The 16,809-nt window shown below is 38.2% G+C and overlaps 1 protein-coding gene across 1 annotated transcript; it reads right to left on the bottom strand.

Moving 5' to 3' along the window:
• Positions 1–1,484: 1,484 nt before the first annotated feature.
• On the bottom strand, positions 1,485–13,017 carry LOC139441680 (E3 ubiquitin-protein ligase TRIM56-like). The gene is made up of 3 exons (XM_071222483.1): positions 12,957–13,017; positions 4,878–5,187; positions 1,485–4,013 (listed from the first exon to the last, which is right to left on the bottom strand). The coding sequence occupies exons 2-3, from the start codon at positions 5,185–5,187 to the stop codon at positions 2,323–2,325; spliced, it is 2,001 nt and encodes a 666-aa protein (XP_071078584.1). The 5' UTR covers positions 12,957–13,017; the 3' UTR covers positions 1,485–2,322.
• Positions 13,018–16,809: the final 3,792 nt, after the last annotated feature.

Genomic DNA, 16,809 nt, shown 5'->3' with positions numbered 1-16,809 from the left:
GGCTTTTGGATGTATTGTAAGCAGGGTAGTAATGTATCTGGTGGCTTTTGGATGTATTGTGAGCAGGGCAGTAATGTATCTAGCGGCCATTGATATGCCTGTTTTACCACGAACAACAATACTTAACACCATATCATTGTTCGTACTTGTACGTGTATACATAATGTATGGTCATCAAACAGGGATCATCAGAGAAGCTCTGCGGGAACATGGAGATACATGGACGTCCCCCAGTCAGCAACATTTCAGTGATATCAGCCGGTATACAAACAGTCGAATATGGGACATGCAGACCACAGGCTGAGAGCAATAACACCTGTCCATACGTGTCGTGGGCTCTATTAACAGCAATCTTTGCACTCGACTTTCGATGACGGCAGCAATGACAAACAATCAGTGTCGTACGTTGTAACACTTAGTCACCATTATAACAGAGCATGACTGACCCCCTCCCTCACCACAAACTAGAGTTTTGTTTGTTGCTTAACGCTCAACTCAGCAATATTCCAGCTGTATGACGGCATTCTGTACATAATCGGGTCTAGAACAGACAATCCTGGGATGGACATCATGAGCATCGATCCACGCAACTGGGATACGATGACATGCATCAACCAAGTCAGTGAGCCTGACCACCAGATCCCGTTAGTCGCCTCCTACGACAAGTATAGTTGCCTTTTGTTTTGTCAAAACTATCACGAGTGAATGTCATTAAGCATTGAAGCAACGGATTTACAGGATCAATATCAGGTAGCCCGTGAACTAATGTATAACATAATTCTGCATTTAGAGTGCCTTTCTTTTGTTGTCAAACGAAGTCGTGAATGGTACTTGTGGACAGTTCAAATACGTTTCGTTGAAAGATGGTAACACACACATATATAATCAAGATCCTTTCTTTTTCTTTTTATATATCCTGGAAACATATATGAAATGTGTTGCTTCAAAGAACATTTGGCACCAACTGCTTCGTGGTCAAAGGGAGACAATTCATGTTTCTTTACTTACTCAGGTGGAATTTCAATTACGAAGCGCGCTCATGGAAGAGAAGATATCTGCGGCTAAACACACAGCAATGGAAGAAACATTGTACAAAGTTTAAAGTGGAACTTGACTTCATCAAGGGCTCATCAACCCTATGAAGATTCCTGTTACAATTGATATTCAGCGTGCCTTTCGAAAGAGGCAACCTACGGAATCGGGTGGTCAGGCTCACTGACTCCAGACTCGAGTTTTTAAAGACAGCTGTTATATGGCTTGGATGTTTCTGAGTGCGGCTTAATACAACAAACAAACTCACCATTAGGATATTAAATTGCGTATATCACTGACAAGTTTATTCTATATACATGAAATATGACTTTTACATTTATGATATTGGTTATCCGATCAGCTCTGACAAATACCTGACGTGTGGAGGCATTAGTAAATGTCACATAAGATAAGATAAGATATATTTTATTATAGTGTCACATATTATACATAATAAAACTATAACATTAAATTCAAACAATAAAACTGTACAATATCCAGTCTTGTAAAGCTTACGAGACACTTCTTAAAACATATAGATTATATTAAAACCCACCTAACCTTGAAATATAGCTGCATAGTAAAATACATACATTTTCTACAGTCATTGCATACATACTACATGTTTATAGATTACTTAGGTGGGTGATTCAAGCAGAGGTAAAAGTCTTATCAGCGAGAGTTACTGATAGAAACGTGAGTAAACGGTCTTGCTGGATAATGTAAGTGAACTTGTTGCTATTTGAGTTGGTACAATATTCAGGGTTAAATTCCTTTGCCTCACAGAACATATGGGGTACCCTGTGGCGCCGAGATTTGATGATGTAATTGCGTCCCTTAGACGTGATGGGCCCCTACAGTTGGGGGTTTGAATCCCAGACTGGCCCTGATTATTTTTCTAGGATTGTCAGCACCGTTTTCAGGCTCGTGGGTTTCTCAAAAGTTGTAAACGTCTACGACCTGCTTAATTTTTGTCTTGCCCCCACATTTAACCGAAAATAGCCACTACAACTAGTCTAATAATTCATTATGTGCTTGTCATGCGTATGCGGAAACAAACGTTCGCTCGTCCTGCCGATTTCCCAGGTTCGGTTGGTCAGTGTGCCCCCATTGTGTTAAGGGTATTGCTCGAATACTGCTAAAAGCAGCCTTTTGTCATATTCACTCATTCACTGTAATCTATGTTCAAATGTGGTTGGCGTTTGTGGTATTTTACACAAAACAAACTGTTCATTCTGGGCATATTTCTGAATTTTCATCATAAAAATTCCCCGCAACGTGATCCGAGTATCATTGGGGAATACTGCAGTTGAATTCCTTCACAGCATCTTCATAATGTTCCACCACATACAGTTTACAGTCACAGAACATCAAGCCGTATGGATACTGTAGTCCGTCCTGTGACGTCAGCAGGTCTCTGACAAACTCCCCTGCTGGTGTCAGTAGCACCACCTTGTGTGCCCAGTAGCCCGCCACCAGGATGTGTCCTGTGCTGGTAGTTGTGATACTTTGTGGTCCTACCAGCCTGCTCCCTCCTGTAGGGGTGTAGGTGAACACAGCGTCTCCCTCTGGTGTGATACAGTAGACAGACTGTGAGCCAGCATCTGACACCAGGATGTTGCCCCTGTCTGTAGCACAGAGGCAGCTGGGGTTACATATCAGGTTCTTCCCAAAGTTGAATCTACCGACTGACCTCATCACTCTCCCCGATACATCCAGGATATCAACACAGGGAGGATCCCTACAACCTGCTGCTAATGTTGAAGGACTCATGGCTATTAGGCATTTGTACTTCTTCTTTGTTGTGACACATGACTGTAATACAAGTTCAGGGGTCACCCGTACTATTACAATCTCACCGTGTGACCAGAATGATGCAGCCACCTGGTTGTCCCCCAGCCTCGTCACAGAGCTTGGGTTACTTGCAAGATCCAGTTTACTGTGTCGTGATATGTCATTCTTTGTGTAGAAGGATTTCAGACATGTATTGTTGCAGTCAGTGACCAGCAGTGTCTCCTCACCATCCACAACCAGGACTGTGACGTCACATGGATCCGGCTGCTTCCTGTCGCCATCGACCCTAATGCCGACTGTCTTGTGTAACATTGGCCTGCACATGACGTCAAATGTGCCACACTGTATTTTACCAAGTCGCGTATCCATGACGTCACAAACGTTCTGTTGAATTCTTCCAAGTTGTACATCCTTGTATAATTTCCTCTCATCTATTTCACTCACAAATATAAGTTGTGAATCACGAACACTCCCTGTGAAAGTGACATCCCTGTCTGTTGCCTCCTTGATTGCCCCAGACTGACACATCTGGTAAATGTCAAACATGTCAGACTCACTCCCAGACTTAAACACCTGGGTGAGATACTCTAGGTATTGTTGATACATCTGCATGTCTATTTCCCCTGACTCTATCCGCCCCCTCAGTTGTCTAGACTGCTTCTCTGTCACCTGATTCAGCTCCTTCAGCAGCTGTTTCTCCTTCTGTTTAATCACGTCCATGGCTTTCTGTGAGGCCTGTCGGATCTGTGACTTTATTTTGTCTTTGTTGTGGCTGATCTCATCAATCTGTGATTTGTGTTGTTGAAGTGATCTGCCTGTGTCGTCAAAGCTCTGTGTAATCAAACCCTTATTGTGTTTAAGAACTCTTCTCATCTCAGACATCATGGACTGAATAGTGACCACAGAGTCGCATTTCCTGTGGTATATGACACAACACTTGTGGCATATTGCTTTATTACAGTCTCTGCAGCAGAAATCCATGACTTCGTTGTGTTCCGTGCACCTCTGTCTTCTAGTGACCTTCACTGATCCACCAAGGTCAGCAATTACGTGGTTTGACGTACCAGGAAGAGATGCATGCATCTTCACACATCTCTCACAGAGCGGCACATCACAGTCTTGACAGTAGGAGTTGGCCGATTGACTTTCTCCAAGGTCCTGGCACGGACGGCAGCGGTTTTCTGTATCTGAACAAGTCATGGATAATCCTGTCACATCATTAAACGTGCAATGTTTAACACAATACCGAGAAAACGTTTGTAGGAAGATATAAATGTGCATAGGGTGAATCAAGCATAAATGTTAATTTTGATCATTGTAGCTTTTCGAAACTGAAATGACCAAGGTTTATTCTAGAGATAGGTGACCCTTCAGTTTCGTCTTGATTACTTTTGATGACGCATGAATGTACATAGACTGAACTTGGTTTGGTATCACCTCGGTCATTCAGGATAGAGAATCTGCTGTATGACAGCGTCACAGTCCATCTCCTTTAAGATATTCTATTTTGGTTTCTTGGTTTCAGTGAAAACTGAATCGGCGACGTGTGTACTTCAAATAGAGTGAGTGAGTGAGTGAGTGAGTATGGTTTTACGCCGCTTTTAGCAATATTCAAGCAATATCACGGCGGGGGACACCAGATATTGGCTTCACACATTGTACCCATGTCGGGAATCGAACCTGGGTCTTCGGCGTGACGAGCGAACGCTTTAACCACAAGGGTACCCGACCGCCCCTCAAAACAGAGGTTTAACATCGCTTTGAAGATTATTGCACTTATGTAGTGACGTGCGTGCAGGCTTGTGTGTGTCGCTGCTTTACCAGTCCGGATAAAAGAGGGTTTTATGGTAGCAGCTCACTGAGATTTGAGTTTAACATAGATACTCCACGCACACACAGTTTACTGTCTTTAAGGTCTACCCTCTTTTATCCCTTTTATGTCGAGCACCTGGCAGAGTGGCAACTAATACCGTCTTTTGGTGAGATGAGGCCAGGGATCTTGGGAAGAATTATTGTGATCTTTCGGTTTGTTCAAGATCACATTTACCTACCATGATCGATATTTCTCCCACAGGCTAGAGTGTCCAGAAGTCCCTGTATGAGGAAACTGGGCTTGATCTGTTTCACCCACTCCTCCGCTGGTCTGTCAGGCCTGGGAACACCGGTCATCTGACGACAGTAGGGACACGGGATGGACTTGGCTCTGATGGCGTCTTGTCTGGTCTTCAGGAATTCCCCCAGGCAGCCCTTACAGAAGGTGTGGCCACAGATCAGAGTACAAGGGTCCTTGTATCCCTCCATACATATGGAACAGGTCAAGAAGTTCACATTCAGACTCTCCAGCTTTCTGGCGGCTGCCATCTGAAACAAAGGAATATCTGTTTAATATCATTCATGTATTTTAGGGACTGGTGATTGAATGTGAATACATTTTTATTGTGTGATGTGCAGATTTGGAAAATCTGATAGTAATAACAATATAGTTATTATTGACAGTAGTGACTAATCAGTAGTGACAAATGCATCTGAATATTTAACACTGAACAAGTGGCCAGAGCGGATTCCTCTGTTCTGTCCGTGCTCTTTAAATGAGTCAGTGAGTTGGATTTAACGCCCCTTTGAACGGTCTTTCAGTTAATATACTACAATTTTTGGATGAAAAAAGAAAACATACAACTTTATACATAATTAGTTTTGTTTATTGAATTTAGCAACGTTTCGATGTAGATTCTTACACTGTTATCAAGCTGGAGTGCATATTATTCCAATTACATCTGGGCGTGTCAGCTTAATGTGGGAGGAAAGCCCGAAGTGATGCATGTCCAAGACGTTCACCACTTTGGTGAAACCCACGAACATGGACATGCTGCTGACAAACCTAGAATCATACCAGGATTCGATCAGCGTATCGTGGTGCCTTTAATTAACTTGGCCACCCGTGCCCCCGGATCGGCGCTTAAAGATTTGGAAAGTTGGAGAAACTTTATGATCAAGTGGGAGACACAGAAAGAATAGAACAGTGGCTAGTTTGGGCCCGATAGTGTAAGTTTTAAGCGATTGGTTTGATAATAAGCAAAAATGTGAGACAGACATTTTGGAAGCACACCACGCTACATCCCATGGCGAATCACCTATAGCTAAAAGACATAATCGCTCAATGTGCAAATAGTTTATTCTTACAAAATTTACCGAAATGAGATACCGAAAATATGACAGTAAATTATTTGAAAATTGGAAGTACAATATGTGATATTGGCTTTTTAAACTATAAATATGCATCAGAAAATATTTTTATCTGGCTATTGAAACACTGGTCACAAGGTTTGTATGATTGTTTATTCTTCCCCGGCTTCAGGCGGGGAAGTATAAGGATAAGGTTAATTTTGACTGAAGGAGAACGCCATCTTGTTCCTCTGAAAAATTTGTTGTTTTTAAAAATAAAATGATAGTGACTTAATCTACACATGTTTTAACCAATCGCTTTTCACATTCTGAGACTTAGTTACGTTTCGTAATGCAGATAACCCATGCAATTTGTTCATTTTGTTTTTAAAAGAGCTTAAAATGTTTAGGGGGAAATATGTATCTCATTTCGGTAAATTTTGTAGGAATAAACTATTGCACATTGAGCGATTATCTCTTTTAGCTATAGGAGTAGTATAGAGCTTTATCACGCACTGACCTTGCAATGCTGTACATCGTATTTTATTCAAGCTGTATCAATGAGAGTGATTGATTATCTCCCTTACCCGAACAGCTCTACCTTTGCAATATATCTTATGTTATTCAGGCAGCCATCAAGAAAGGTTCCAGGGAGGAATTTAGGTCAAGCCTGTAATGAGCACTCAAGCTTCAGTTGCTATTGCAATTAGTTGTTCCACACGATTAAATACCAGGCTTCTATAAAGTATGACTTTGTTCAATAAACAACACATGTTACAACAACGGGTTTCATATAAGAAATTTGTATTTAGTTGTCTTCATAATCACATGTATGGTGCTAGATTATACACTCGTATATGTTCTTAGCTGCTGGCCTGTAGTTTAGCAATTATTTTCCTAAAAAATAATACGGTTACATGATATATGCACGATGTTTGGGTTGAACATAGTAACATTCTTCTAAACATACCTCAAATCTAAGCCGGAAGTAATCACAACCCAGTTAACCAAACGAAGCGGGATTCAAAAACACCGTCATAGGTTTCTGGCGTGCCCAGGAGACTTAGGCAATTTCGCCAACCGTGCCCCCGTACACAACGGTAAGAAACTATCATACAACAAAGATGTTTTAGATGAGATATGTATTGCGGAACATTCCATTAAGAAAATGTGGCAATATTAACCTATTACAAACTACAAAATATATGCACAATAAGTGACAATTTAAACACACAGGTACATTCAGCATACAAAGGAGGTACTTTATAACAATTTTATTTTAAAACAAGTGTATAATAATTATATGGAAACAATATGAGAATTGAGCAAAACTATAGTAATGTTGTACATACAAGGAATTTGTTTATAATTGTTGATATGATAACAGATATTGGAAGTTGTTTCTGGATAACTGTTGGTAAAATTATTTAGAACCATTCCTTTTAACAGAGTGTACCAAATTCTTTATCATGATTGGGGATTATTTGTGATTCTCTTTTTTGGTTGTATTTTATAAAAGACGGTGCACAATGTTGCTCATCTTATGAGACATCACATGTTTCATAGAGACGTTGTTCCAATGGGGTTGGGGTTGTATATCTACCAGTTTCAACGTTTAGTTTGTGATTACTTGAACGAGAAATGTGACCTATGAGCTTTGTTTTTACAATATGTAAGATCATTCTCAATATTCATAGATGACTTGACCAACCTGCATGTTCTTAACCTGCTGTTAGATAAATGGGAATCCCTTAATGAATGCGTTAACATATTTTTACATTTTGACTGAAGTTTATTTACTGTGGATTTATTACATTTATTTGTGTTTACTTTTTACAAAGTTTGTTTCATTTAACCCAACCCACCTTGTGACCAGAAATATTGATATTTGCTGCCAAAGCATATTGAAGAATTACATTTGTTGTGTTATCTATATAGGACTTGCAATCAATTATTTAATATTATTGGTACTAATAGCGGGTATTTATAAAGTTCTGCCTGACAGGACCAGTTATGTGTTTCCTTGTGCTGACCATTCAAAGACACTGTTTCTTTTATTGTGCCTCCTATTTTTTGTTTTCACCCCCACACTTTTCATAAACACTTCACTCTGCACTGGACCGGGAAAGAGACAGGGTAAGTAAGTTGAAGGTTCAATTGTTGTAACCACCCAGATACACCCAAAGGATTCACTGGGGTGTCAGTTTGTCATCAAGGGTGAACAATAAACAACCCCACACCCTAGCCTGTGTCATGTTTTGCGTCAAACTACACACATTCCTGGCTATGACATTGGAGCCCCAGTGAGGACCTGTTTACCGCTGCTTTTGGTGACAGTGACAATTCCAGTGATCCAGTGACCATCCTAGTGATTCAGTAATAGACTGTATACTCATGTGAATATATGGTTACTATGAACTGTTTGGGTGCGGAATGTTAACTACTTGTTCCAAGATTCACACAATCATGGACTCGTTCCCAAAGCTAGCTACAAAGCAATTGCTTTACTTCTGTCTTATCAAATGTGCATTTGTTCTATTGTCGGGAAAAAGTCATAAATAATAATACATGAAATTTCAGGGAGGTGTTTACGGAAGTATTTGGGAATAACTATATTTACTTTAGTGGATTTAGAGCATGAAAATGAACTACCCAACTTTTGATGACGTAAGCGCCAGTAGATCGCGGGACTATTGGAGCCGATCACTAGAGCTAACTATAACTGTTAAATATTACGATGAAACATTTAATTGATCTTATACGTACAATATACATAGTTTTTACATACATGACGTGTATGTAATAATAAATACTCATATATTTAATCACTATAAAAACTTCAAACGATCTCGGGAACGTGGGCGACACCGATGGTCTCGATCGTTTTCGACCGAGCCTGACTATTAAACTTATCTACTTAAAACTTGATGATGGGTAATACAAACAATAAATTACCCGTGACGAGGAATGGCGGATTATCTGTCCCTCGTAAAATTAATGTTACACATTTGCTAAATACTCTTAAATATTTTCACAAGGGACAAAGACCCAGAATTATAAGTTGCGCTACTTTCATAATTCTTTATTTCAGTATAAAGGCCATAGGCCCACATACAAATACTCATTGAAAAATACAGTATGAGGCAGATGACAGAGGGTATTAAGTGACAGTATTTCGGATTGCAAGTGCTTCCAGTATATACTTAACACAATTAGTTACAATACTAGTGCGGTTACAAGATAATAGAGTATTATATTTAAATAAGGTAGGATTGGAAGAGTAATAAATAGGTAAATACTTATTTCTTATATATCTGTAACATGGGCAGACAAGCATAAAATGAAACTCATCTTTAATTTCCTGTAAATTACAATATCTGCACTGCCTATTACAGTACTCTATACCGCATCTTCTACCTAAATTTACCATCAATGGCAACTCGCCAATTCTTAACAAACAAAACATACGTCTATAATGACGGCTTGTGATTTCACAGAGATACTTTTCAACTGTTAGCAATGACTTATATTCCTTATACATTGATAATTTACGTATTTCACAAACTTTACAATACCAGTCCTGTTGGTTACAGTCTTTTAACCTTTGAATAAATGCATTAATAAAGAGGGTCTCATTACCAACTTCCCGCGAAATCCACACGTGGCCAAATCCATAACTGAATAATAGTCTTTTGACACAAGTTACCCATGTAGTGCGATTAACTTCATCTAAAGATTTCAGCATTAAATAACATTGCTTAGGGTAACTATAACTGGGTAAAGATAACAATTTCAACCAATATTTAATACATCTCTTGTGATAATCAATAAATAAGCCATATCTACCACATTCGCCAAGGGCAGCAACATTTGTAACATGACTTCCATTTCCAATAGTAAATTTACAGAATTTAATCTGAAATTTTTCAATTGCTGCAATTTTTGAATAGCCCCATATTTCTGAAGTGTATAATAATACAGGCTTAATTTGAATGTCAAATATTTTAAAAAGTATATGTACGGGTATGTTCTTCAAACAATGCTGTAATTTCTTAACGACGAACAGAGCCTTATTTGCCTTCTGAACAAGAGAGTTGATACCAGTCGTCCAACACAGCCGATTTGAAAATAACAAACCTAGATAATTATAATAGGTAGATACATTAACATTAACATCTCCAAACCTCCATTTCTCAGTACTCAGTTTTCCACCATTTCTGAAAACTAAAATTTCAGTCTTACTATGGTTAACTTCTAAACCCCATTTAGTACAGAAAGATTTAAGGATATTAAGTTTTCGTTGGAGACCAACTACAGTATCATCAATTATGCACAAATCATCGGCATATAATAACAACAAAATGTCTAGAGATTCTTTACTCACAAATATTCCCCTCTCGCCGGAGGAGTGCAACATTGATTCTAATTCAACAATAAGCAAAGAGAACAATATAGGGCTAAGGGTGCAGCCTTGGCGTACACCACCTAGCATTTCAAAGTAGCAAGTTGCTGTGCTATTTGACAACTTTACAGCCGATTTCACTTTTAAATATATATCTTTAATGACATAAAATAACTTTCCATGTATACCCTTATTTAACATGACATACCACAACAATTTTCTATTTACACAATCAAAGGCTTTTCTAAAATCAACAAATAAACAGTAAAATCTGCCATTAGCTTTAGATAAGTATTTCTGTATTAGACTTTGCAACACAAATATATTATCAATGGTGCTGTATCCAGCCCTAAAACCTGCCTGAGACTCTGGTATCTTATCGTAAATGTCACAAAACATAGTAAGCCATTTATTAAGAATAAAAGTAAATATTTTACCCAATACATCACTAAGTGTAATACCCCTATAATTGTTAACATCAAATTTGCTGCCTTTCTTATGAAGGGAAGTAAGTAAACCTCGAGCCCAATCCTCAGGAAAATTACCACTATGCAAAATAGCGTTATATAATATAACTAGATAAGGAAGAAGATTACCCTTGTAACACTTTATCATTTCTGGTAGAACTCCATCGGGACCAGCCGCCTTACCATCTTTCAAATGATTAATAGCATGTACAATTTCTGGTTCAGTGATTTCACAATTCAAAATATGATTTAATTCTTCATCATTGCAGACAAAACAGTTAGATTCCTCGTGTTCATAAACAAAACTCTCAGCGGAAGGAAGATTATCATGATCAACATCATAATCAGTTATATTCAAAATATTTTTAAAGTAGGAGACCCATTCTGATGGAGCTATAAACTGAGTTGCATTACTGTTTTTTGATACAAGTCCCTTCACTTGGTTCCAGAAGATCTTAGGACTACAAGTATGAAACATTAAATCCTCAAGTAATCGCTCTTCAAAAATCAATTTCTTTTGTCTACACATATTTCGATACGCATTTCTTAACTGTCTAAACTGTTGTAACTAGTTCAGATCACCAGTTATTCTAAACATATTAAGAATACGATATTTCTCATGTTTCAACTCTTTACATTCGCTATCATGCCATCTTGCTCCTGAAAATGTACATATGTTTGAGCTTGTAATTACCTTCATATCACTGACAGAAGCACAAGTAATTATCAATGATATCAATTTTGTAACTGCACAATTAACACTGCTAGAAAATTCACCCATGAAATCTTCAAAGCTATATGATGATAGCGAGTCCTGAAGTAACTCAGAAAACGCTTCAGCCTTACCAGCACACCATCGGTATCTACAAATAGATTCTGCATTATCAGCATTCATGTTACTGATAACATTCTCTGTATCTGTAACAGCAAACTTAAACACAATGGGAAAATGATCTGACTCACATCTTGTGGCTACACTGAAATCATAATTAGTACTAAATAATTCAGATGAACAAAAGCAATAATCAACCATGCTGGCACCCCCACCAGCAAAGCATGAAAAATCCCCGCGGGGATCTGATTTTGTTCTCCCATTCATCATATGTATATCAAGAGAACAGCATAAATCTATTAAATCACAACCATGGGAGTTTACAGGATCATCTGTCCACTTTCTAGATATGCTAAAACTGTCAGTTTTATAATTCAAATCTTCCAGTGAAGGAATGTATTTGTTGCCATCCTGTAAAATATAATCCTTTAAGTTGCCTGTTCTAGCATTCATATCACCCATAATCACAAAAACAAAGTCTTCAATATCAGCATCTGTGATGCACGAGAGCAAACAGTTTTCTAAGTAATTGCGCTACTTTCTGTTTAAATGAAGGGAGATAATCTGAAAAAAACTCCTTTATAACTCGTTGCCACAAAAGAGTGGTTCAAGTCCACACATGTACCGGTTATAGTATTTAAACCTATATTTGTGATATAAACATTCCATATTTTATGCTTTTGCATTTTGTTTTAATAATAACTGAAAAAATTACATTAAATAATGGTCAAATTTATAAAAGAAATTAGAAAAAAATAGAACTGTGCAATATTTCCATACCCCATACAAATCTAAATATTTGTGATAATATCTGGCCACACCAGTCTTTCACTGTGGCCTACTTTCATGACTCACTCTCACCGACCAACCCACCCTATAATTTATGACTAGTCCCTGTACAAGTATTGCTGTGCCGAGTAGGGCAATAAATATCTTTTCATACATATTGTGTGACTGGCGGTTGCTTCCCAAAGGACAGGACATGCTTACCCTTTTCGCAAACACCTGGTGTCATCACTGATTCTCAGTGATCTATTCATAGAATTCTCACGCCTTTTTCACATTTGTTTCGACGGGTAATCGACACTGGTTGACGAGTAAAGTATTCTTACAATCTCAACAGAACGTAACTCCATTTCCACCTGCTTTAGAGTAGATTCACAGCTCTCGATGTGACTAAACTCACCAGTTTCACAGTGGGAGATTATTTCTGTGGGAGGAACTATGGTGTGTTCCAGATGAATGCTAGTGTAACACTCCAACTTACCCTGTGTCCCGACACCCGTCTCTCCACCTGCGACAGTGTGACGTAGTGACGTAATGCCGGCTGGGACAGGTTTGCTGATAAGCACGGGAACAAGTCAAAATAAATCATGTCAGGTTCACGACAGACTCCTTGGTCATGTGACAGTCATGTGGTGGTCGAGGTCATATCGTACAGAGACGACACTAGTGTTGGAATGAGTGTTCCGCGGACCTAACCAGCTGAGCAGATACCCTATCCCCATTTTATGCTTCCCAAAGAAACGTTTAGGTAATGTCATCTGTAAACCTGATAAATATTTGGAGAAGGACGCATGATGTGAGTCGGTGCTACTCCTACCCACACACAGGCTATTGATTACACCATGGGGACATTACAGATAAACATTTATGTGATAAACCAATACGATAAACGTAATATGCAAATGAGGTCACCTAGCAGGAAGTACTTTTAGAAGGCTCAATAGGATCCCAGCAAACAATTCTACGTTGTTACAACATTGTGAGGTTACGTTGACACAACGTTTATCTGTAGACTCCCAAATTTGTTGCTACAACGTTGTGTGTAAACCAAAATATAACCAATGCAGAACGTTGTCACGACGTCTTTTTCTTACATGGTTAAAACGTTTTTATCAAATCGTTCCGACGACGTGTTTCTTTGCATAAAAATGGACGATTAAACAACCAATGTCGGACGTTGTCCATGTCAATTACTATGACAACATATATATATATATATATATATATATTGCAGTGACAGACCATTTGATAGATATCTGGTTGTGTGGCTGTGGCCGAGGAAAACAAACTGATGATGATACCAAATCCCAGCCCTGAATATCAAATATATGTTTGCAGTTTGCCTTAAGAATGTCTAGATCATGTGTGTAAATCACTTTTACACCACGCTTTTCCCCAAAATTGTAATAAATGGATAGCGTGAAAAATTCCTGCATCTGCCTCCGTAAGAAAGATGTTTTGAAATAGGCTTTTCTTCATGTTCGTTAAATGAAAACAAAACAGGAATTTAGATAGAGCAAGTTTCGGATACTCCATGTGCTCCAACACAACCTCCTTCTCCCTGCTTCTACTGTTCTTCAGACAGGACAAAATATGTGTATTCATTGTGCTGTTTTATAAAACATTATTATACAAACAAACACAATAATGTTACTTCTTAAAATGCTTAAAAGTTTCAACTTCGCCAGAACTAATAGTGTCAACAAGTCTGATCGAATGCATTTTCATTGTTTTTTTCTGATGCACCAACGATATCTGTGAGAGCCGACATTTCTAATGATGCATTCTGGCCTCGTTGCTAGGGATGCATTCAGACCATTTACAGTGATACATTCGAGGAACACTGACAATGTCAATTTGCCCAAGCACTGCCCACGTGACAACAAAAAACCACCATAAAGATATCTCACTTAAGACACGGCGCAATATTCGCACTATGTAAGAGGCAGTTCCAAAAGCAGGAATGATATAAATATTTGACATGTCAATGCAAGATCGTGGTAGGGGTATCAAATTGTTTTAACCGTACGTACATCTTGTTACTTGTGGGTCATTACTAGTCCGTAGAAAGGGGAGATGATGGCATATATACTGAAAATATAAATGCCAGGCACCTTTCAGAAATTCTAGCATTTACAGCACAGTTTGGGAAAGGCTCGTGCCATGCCTGCGCACACATGGAAGACCCAAGCCGGAGCAACTGATATGAGATAGTTTTATACATAACACATGCGATTATCGTGTCCATGCAGGTTGAGAAGTTATATTATGTCATAAGTAAATGCAAACAGATTCTTAAACCACACCATTTTAATTAAAATATGCAATTATATTGCCCAATAATGTAATTATGTTACTGAGAACAACAAGATACCGCTGATAGAACACTTTGCCATTTGACACGACATTTTGTTTCATGACATACTGCACGAGAATAAAAAATAATTTATCCATCAAAAACAATTACATAAATTAAGCAAAATCAGCTTTCACGCAGACGCTTCGGCAATTTAGTTCCAATTACATGATGAAATTGTAAAGCAGTTTTATTTTCCACAAAATCGCTAAGGGCTGAGGGAGGAAAGAATTGGTGTAAAGTACAAATTGGTTGTTATTAATGTAGTTATGTTTGGAAAGCACAACAAAAGAAACAGGTTTTTTTAAATGGTCACACATGGAAAACCAAGGTAACAAAAAAACACATAACTGGGGTTGTCAGGCCGAACTTGATATATATCCCCTATTAGTACCATGATATTAAACAAATAATTGATAAATGATTGATTGTCGTATATAAATAACCCAACAAATAGCATACTTACACATGCTTTGGCAGCAAATATCAATATTTCTGGTAAAAATGTTGTTTGGGTTAAATAAAACAAAATGTTAAATAGTAAACACAATAAATGTAATGATTCCACAGTAAATGGACTTTGCACAGTCGAAATGTAAAAATATGTTAACCCATTCATTAAGGGATTCCCATCTATCTAACAGCAAGTTATGAACATGCAGGTTGGTCAAGTCACCTTTAAATATTGAGAATTATCTTACATATTGTAAAAACAAAGCTCATAGGTCACATTTCTCAAAACTGCGTTTAAGTAATCACAAACTAAACGTTGAAACTGGTAGATATACAAAAACACGAACCCCATTGGAACAACGTCTCTGTGAAACATGTGCACAGCAAAAAAAATGCAGTTTCCGGTATCCGGATACCTGCCGGATACCACCGGACACTTACCCAAAACGCGTCCGGGTATCTGGTGGCAGAAACCTTGCCGGATACCCGATCCGTGGTATCCGGCATGGACACCTCACCTGAAAGTATGTCACCTGGAATCCGGGTATCCGGCACCGGATACCTCACCGGATACCTCAATCTGGGTGTCCAGGGATCCGGCACCGGATACCTCCTTCTGAGTTTCCAAAAACATGTCACAATTTGGGGGGTGCATTTTGTTCAATTAAGTGTGAAACACCTAAAAATATATTGGAAACTAACCATGAAAATTGAACATTGCTGAAGGTATCCGGCGGGTATCCGGTAGGTATCCGGATGCAATTTTTCGAGATGTCTTTCTCCTAGTAAATAATGTTATCCTGGGCATAGCAGATAGCTTTAGTAATATTCTGTGTTATTTATGTTGTAAATATCCCCTTAAAGTTGAGATCTATGGGCAGGTACTTCTTGTGAAAACATTTTTCAAATTCATATATATTTCATTTTAGATGTTCAGCATATTAAATGAAAAGCATTCAGTCCTGGTATGATGGTATCCTTACATTTCATCTTCATATTCCCAGTTTGTTCTAGCTTCTCGTGGTTGAAGCGCTATATACACCACATCGGTACATTGCTTGGTGTCACCCATCATGATATTGTTGGAATTTTGCTCATAAAGTGACATAACACCATATTCACTCTGACAAAACAAATGAAAGTCATTGGCTATGTGCTCACTTGGGCCTTTGTTCCTGGTGAGATCAAAAGATTATTTTGGAACTGTATCAGTACTTGTTACATCTTGACAGACGAGTTTCATTGAAGTTTGAAACAGAATATCATTAACCAAAATGGGTGCATCCACAGAAAACACCTAATAAAGTACCGGTACATAAAAATATCAATGTAATTTTTCTACTGACATGGAACTAAAAACTTCATTCAGTGAGCTGTATTAATTGTAGGAAAACATTCAGGGCATTAGTATATTTGATATATGTTAGCACCTATGTTATGAATGATCAATATCATATTTCTTTAAAGAAGCAAAACAAAAAAAAATTGTTAAGATAACAAATCATATTTATTGATTTTATGACAT

Source organism: Haliotis cracherodii, unplaced genomic scaffold (assembly GCF_022045235.1).
Source record: "Haliotis cracherodii isolate W230 unplaced genomic scaffold, xgHalCrac1.p SCAF_42, whole genome shotgun sequence".
In the NCBI taxonomy this organism is placed as follows: domain Eukaryota; kingdom Metazoa; phylum Mollusca; class Gastropoda; order Lepetellida; family Haliotidae; genus Haliotis; species Haliotis cracherodii.
Note: the sequence above shows the minus strand (reverse complement) of the source record. Positions and strands in the feature narration are given on the sequence as shown.

Bases quoted from the DNA above. Each gene is read 5' to 3' on its own strand.
- LOC139441680 (XM_071222483.1), bottom strand. From the start codon at position 5,187: ATGGCAGCCGCCAGAAAGCTGGAGAGTCTGAATGTGAACTTCTTGACC. The intron at 4,014-4,877 runs GTAGGTAAATGT...TGACTTGTTCAG, and splicing joins TGGGAGAAATATCGATCATG to ATACAGAAAACCGCTGCCGT.